The following is a 6,207-nucleotide window of genomic DNA, read 5'->3' on the forward strand; positions in this document are numbered from 1 at the left end:
GGTTTTCCCGCAGCCTGCCGGATCCAGGCCGTTTCCAGATCTGACGAAGGACTTTCGCCTGGACCCGATGACAATGCAGTGCTGAAGTGCCAACTAGCCTCTCCCTATGGAGGTTCCCTATACCACTCTACAGATAAAGCGTTGTGGAATTTTTCGGTTCGCGTACCTACCCGAAGTGATAAGATAAAATAAAAATTCAAGTAGTTTGTTTAGGCATGGTTTGTAAGGAATTACAAACCTGCGCACATATATTCAAACGCACATAACTATAGAATCAATTCTTAATGCGCTTGTGAACGCCATCAGCCTCTATCACAGGTTCACGTTTAAAGTCTGTTTAGAGAGAACGGTGTCGTCTTAGCGGCCCCTAATTTAATAACAAATGATCATTTAGACGGAAGTGAATCAATCAAAACTAACTTTAGCTGGAAAAAACATTTTTCAAGAGCCACTATAAAACCAAACCAATCTGTTACCTTAAATTATATGTTTATCTCTGTAAAGCTGCTTTGAAACAATCTACATTGTTGAAAGCGCTATATAAATGAGGATGACTTGACTTGACTTGACTACATTTTCTAAATAAAATATTAAAATATTTGGCTTCATTTTAAAATTGTGAGATTTTTTATAACTATTTTGCATTACAGTTAAAATCTGTACGTCAATGTTACTTTCAAAATGAAAAACCTTAAACATCCAGACAAGTGCGACATACCAACGTAAAAGACCTAGAGCGCTGAAAACTGAACCTCCTAAGTACTGGCGCCCAATAACATGACGAAGGACAAGAAGTGCTCCTCTTTTGGGACGCATGTTATGCCACACTCAGACACAGATACAGCTGCTATTTATTCTAAACTAGTGATGAGTCGTTTATGAACGTGACAAATGAACGAAAAACGTAAGGTAAAGTAATTTATGTTCCCTGTATCTTTGGCAGCAGTAGAATGATGTGTTAATTCTGAATATTTTACAGTTTTTATCATGTCATGGCGGTCGTGAAATCCACCATTCTTCAGCGCTCATGAACCCGCAGAGAACAGCTTCACCGGGGCCAGTTCTAACGTTCAGCGCTCATGAACCCGCAGAGAACAGCTTCACCGGGGCCAGTTCTAACGTTCAGTGCTCATGAACCCGCAGAGAACAGCTTCACCACGGCCAGTTCTAACGTTCAGCGCTCATGAACCCGCAGAGAACAGCTTCACCACGGCCAGTTCTAACGTTCAGCGCTCATGAACCCGCAGAGAACAGCTTCACCACGGCCAGTTCTAACGTTCAGCGCTCATGAACCCGCAGAGAACAGCTTCACCGGGGCCAGTTCTAACGTTCAGCGCTCATGAACCCGCAGAGAACAGCTTCACCACGGCCAGTTCTAACGTTCAGCGCTCATGAACCCGCAGAGTACAGCTTCACCACGGCCAGTTCTAACGTTCAGCGCTCATGAACCCGCAGAGAACAGCTTCACCACGGCCAGTTCTAACGTTCAGCGCTCATGAACCTGCAGAGAACATCTTCACCACGGCCAGTTCTAACGTTCAGCGCTCATGAACCCGCAGAGAACAGCTTCACCACGGCCAGTTCTAACGTTCAGCGCTCATGAACCCGCAGAGAACAGCTTCACCATGGCCAGTTCTAACGTTCAGCGCTCATGAACCCGCAGAGAACAGCTTCACCACGGCCAGTTCTAACGTTCAGCCCTCATGAACCCGCAGAGTACAGCTTCACCACGGCCAGTTCTAACGTTCAGCGCTCATGAACCCGCAGAGAACAGCTTCACCACGGCCAGTTCTAACGTTCAGCGCTCATGAACCCGCAGAGTACAGCTTCACCACGGCCAGTTCTAACGTTCAGCGCTCATGAACCCGCAGAGTACAGCTTCACCACGGCCAGTTCTAACGTTCAGCGCTCATGAACCCGCAGAGAACAGCTTCACCACGGCCAGTTCTAACGTTCAGCGCTCATGAACCCGCAGAGTACAGCTTCACCACGGCCAGTTCTAACGTTCAGCGCTCATGAACCCCCAGAGTACAGCTTCACCACGGCCAGTTCTAACGTTCAGCGCTCATGAACCCGCAGAGAAGAGCTTCACCACGGCCAGTTCTAACGTTCAGCGCTCATGAACCCGCAGAGAACAGCTTCACCACGGCCAGTTCTAACGTTCAGCGCTCATGAACCCGCAGAGAATATTATTGACCATGTCATCTGTATTTAAAAAGAACGTATAACCTGTACTATATACAAAGTTACTGTATGAAAACTGTCTTCAAAAGTAATTAAACACACTCGTGTTTCACAAGTTGTGCAAGTTTATCGAATGTTTAAACACCTCGGTGTCTAACAGCTAAAACAGGAGAAGCTCTGAGTTCATCAAAAAGTTCACATGTTGATGAGTCTCCAGTCATAAAGCTTGATTGTGTCCAGTCAGATTTCTGAGAGGACTGTCTATATGTTTGAATGGTCTTTATTGCTTTTAGGTTGTAGAAAGTCCTCTTTACAAATCGATGATATTTAGTTTTGTACATGGAGAGCAAATAGTTTAAGATACTGCGCGCAAAAAGAAATAAACTCATGTGAAAGACTCTGACAGTAAAAAGACAGATGGAGCCGGAGCCAGGACACATGACATTTAAACACTAAAACATATTTAATATTTAACTGCACTTTGCTGGAAACTGCATTTAAAAAAAGCTTTAAATAGGCATTAGTAAAGTTGCATATCATTTGATGTGTTCAGTTCAAGCTTTTCTCAACAGGAGGAGACTTTTTGTCTCTCTTATGCCGGGCGTACACCAAAGGATTTTCACAGTCCCAGACTAAAGACCGGCAGTCTTTAGGAATCTTACTGGAGTCTCAGCGCGCTCCCTTCGTCTCGATTGTTAAATGTGAGGTGATAATCTGCATTCAGCGACCCGATTTATGCCAGTCTTTCTCTAGTCTTTCATATCAAACATGTTTGATATTATCGCAAGTCTTTAGTCTGAGACTAAAAACTGTGAACCCAAGTCTTTAGATGTGAGCTGATAATCTTATAAAGTCTTTTCTAAATCTTTTCAAAGTCTTTAGGTGTACAGAAAGCATTACATGGAGCGCTGCAAATTTGCTTTGAATGTAAATGTGATTTGAATGTGTACGCTAAGCTGGCAGAACTGAAGATAAGACCTCATGGTCACTGTCATGAACCAGCTCAAAGATGTGACAACACAAAGGAAACCACACATAATTAAGAATTGGTGCAGCTTAAGAGTCCATTTTTACTGGTGAAAATGACAAAATACTAAAAAGACCAGCTCATTTTAAACATTCAAAAGCGTCCATTCCTTTTCTACACCTGCTATTTTCCCTCTAAAGAACTAAAGACAGAGAACATGTTATTTTCATGTGTGATTAAGATGTGAGCGGTAGAGGAGGTGTGTGTGTGGGTGGGTGTGTGTTAGGATTCAAATTTCTTATGAAATGACAACTATTTTTGTTTGTCCACACAGCCTCCCATGAAAATTAACCTGAACTGCAGTGGGATGACCAGATCATTAAAACATATCTGCATTTTAGAGTTTATAAAACATCTCGACTAATTTTCCTCCCTTTTACATAAGCATGTAAGAAAACAAACATTTTAAATGATATTAAAGACATGCACTGAGACTAAGCAGGACATTTTACAGTGTTAAAATCTGTTTTGTTTTGTAAAACACTGAGCTACGTGTGTGCAGGAAAGAAGCTATGAATAAAGTTTGTGTTGTGGTCAGTACTCTCTGGTGGATAAACTTAAGTAATGAAGACACTACTTCTGAATTACCTCAAACACATCTCTGCCAAAGTTGAGGTACTTGTAAAGTATAAAGGTGCATAACATGCAAATAAAGTACATCTCAGAGATAAATGTTGTACTTTTAGTTTTCAGTGACAGGAACAAGCCTACTTTCATCTTTACAAAATAAACATTATTAATATTGTGTTTTGTTCCAGTTCAAGGCAGCTGTTATCAACAGGAGGAGTCTATTTGGCTCTCTTTCGTCACAGAGTTGTGAAACCATTACTTGCCCATTTTTGGTCATGTCTATCTTCGACAACCACCTCTTCCCTATTAAAGAACACTAATGACATGTTTTACTGTATCTTACACCCACGTTTTCACTTCCTTAATTGCTTCTTAAGTGTACTGTACCCAGACTATGTGTTGTCCCATTGACGGGTCTTTCTGCTCGACTCCACAAGTTGCCAGAGATTATTTTATCGAACAGCTGTCTCCAGGTTTCTGCTTTGGTGGAAGATGGCAATGATGGTCGTTTTGGCAGCAGTGCTTCTCACTTACGGAGTCTCTACAGGAATTGCAATGGTAGGGTTGCTTCATTTTTACTGCTGTGCACTAACATCCGTTAGATGACCAGAAAACAAGATTAATATTCTTAAAATGTCTATTATTTCTTTGAAGGAGGCAGGTAAATCTGGTGCTGTAGCTGGGGAAAACTGTGTGCTTCCACTGGACATGGCTGAAAACTCTGTTGACGACAAGTACAATGGGTGTGAAAAAGAAATGGAGAAGGAGGTACCAAAATACCTGCAGAATGAGAAGAACAAAGACAAAAACTTCAAAGATGCCTGGGACAGCTCAGAGAAAGCTGTCCACAAAAAAACCAGATCACTAAGTAAATATCAGATTGTAGCTATTTATTATTACACCTCTGGCAAAGGCGATGCGTATCGTGATTTCAACGCTGCAGTTCGAATCCAGAGACCTCAGTATAAGACCACATTCGGGTATCACGCACTTCACTTTCTCCTGACTACTGCCATTCAAGCTAAAAGAGCCTTTGATGAAAAACAAAGTAATGAAAAACTATCTTACACTGGCTACCGTAGAGTCGACAAGTCCTTTAGCCAAGATGTTAAAAACACACAGTTTCGCTTTGGCTCTTTCACCTCAGCCTCCCTGGGTGATTACGGCAAGAAATTGTTCGGAGACAAGTCATGCTTTGAGATTTTCACGTGCATGGGAGCAGATGTCTCTCTCTATTCTAAATTTGAGAACGAAAGAGAAGTGCTGATTCCTCCCTATGAGGTCTTTAAAGTCGTAGATATAAAGAAGAGGTCACCTAAGCTGCCAGATCTTCCATGTGAGGTGGTCTATGAAGTGAAGAGTACAGAGACTTATGTTTCCAATTTGAATTGTGCTCTTTTTACGAACTAAACACTTTCACATTTACATTCAGCTGACGCTTTTACCCAAAGCGACTTACAATTGCTATATTTCAGAGGTCGCACAACTCTGGAGCTACTAGGGGTTAAGAAACTTGCTCAGGGACACATTGGTGTCTCACAGTGGATTCGAACCCGGGTCTCTCACACCAAAAGCATGTGTCTTATCCACTGCGCTATCCACCCCACCTTTCACATGTTTTATATATAGTTAACAAAACATGTAGAATGATCTTTAACCAAGATAAATGTGAATGTGGATTTATTTGTTAACAATGACATTTGTCAACAATCTAAAATTGAGGTGTAGATTTTTTACTGTACAACAAATGTTTAAGATAAATATACACTAGCTGCATAAAAATGAACCCTTACAGTTGTTTCATTGTTAAACTGGATCTGAATTAAAATGTTTAAATGAATAACAAGAATTTAAATGTTGTAATACATTGTATTGTTGCCCATGTCGTCTGTATTTAAATTGAATGCATTTGCTGTCCAATAGACAAAGTTACTGTATGAAAACTGTCTTAAAAAATAATTAAACAGGCTCGTGTTTCACAAGTTGGGCATGTTTATCGAATGTTTAAACACCTCGGTGTCTAACAGCTAAAACAGGAGAAGCTCTGAGTTCATCAAAAAGTTCACATGTTGATGAGTCTCCAGTCATAAAGCTTGATTGTGTCCAGTCAGATTTCTGAGAGGACTGTCTATATGTTTGAATGGTCTTTAATGCTTTTAGGTTGTAGAAAGTCTTCTTTACAAAGCGATGATATTTAGTTTTGTACATGGAGAGCAAATAGTTTAAGATACTGCGCGCAAAAGGAAATGAACTCATATTAAAGACTCTGACTGTAAAAAGACAGATGGAGCCGGAGCCAGAACATATGGCTTTTAAACACTAAAACATATTTAATATTTAACTGCACTTTGCTGGAAACTGCATTTAAAACAGCTTTAAATAGGCATTAGTAAAGTTGCATATCATCTGATGTGTTCAGTTCAAGC

The 6,207-nt window shown here is 40.9% G+C and overlaps 1 protein-coding gene across 1 annotated transcript; it reads left to right on the forward strand.

Moving 5' to 3' along the window:
- Positions 1–4,039: 4,039 nt before the first annotated feature.
- Positions 4,040–5,763, forward strand: LOC143726059 (ecto-ADP-ribosyltransferase 5-like). Its single transcript, XM_077219045.1, has 2 exons — positions 4,040–4,339; positions 4,436–5,763. Exons 1-2 carry the CDS (start codon positions 4,274–4,276, stop codon positions 5,189–5,191), a joined length of 822 nt encoding a protein of 273 aa, XP_077075160.1. The 5' UTR covers positions 4,040–4,273; the 3' UTR covers positions 5,192–5,763.
- Positions 5,764–6,207: the final 444 nt, after the last annotated feature.

This window comes from Siphateles boraxobius, unplaced genomic scaffold (assembly GCF_051911475.1).
Source record: "Siphateles boraxobius isolate OS27281-9 unplaced genomic scaffold, OSU_SipBor_1 77, whole genome shotgun sequence".
Lineage (NCBI taxonomy): Eukaryota > Metazoa > Chordata > Actinopteri > Cypriniformes > Leuciscidae > Siphateles > Siphateles boraxobius.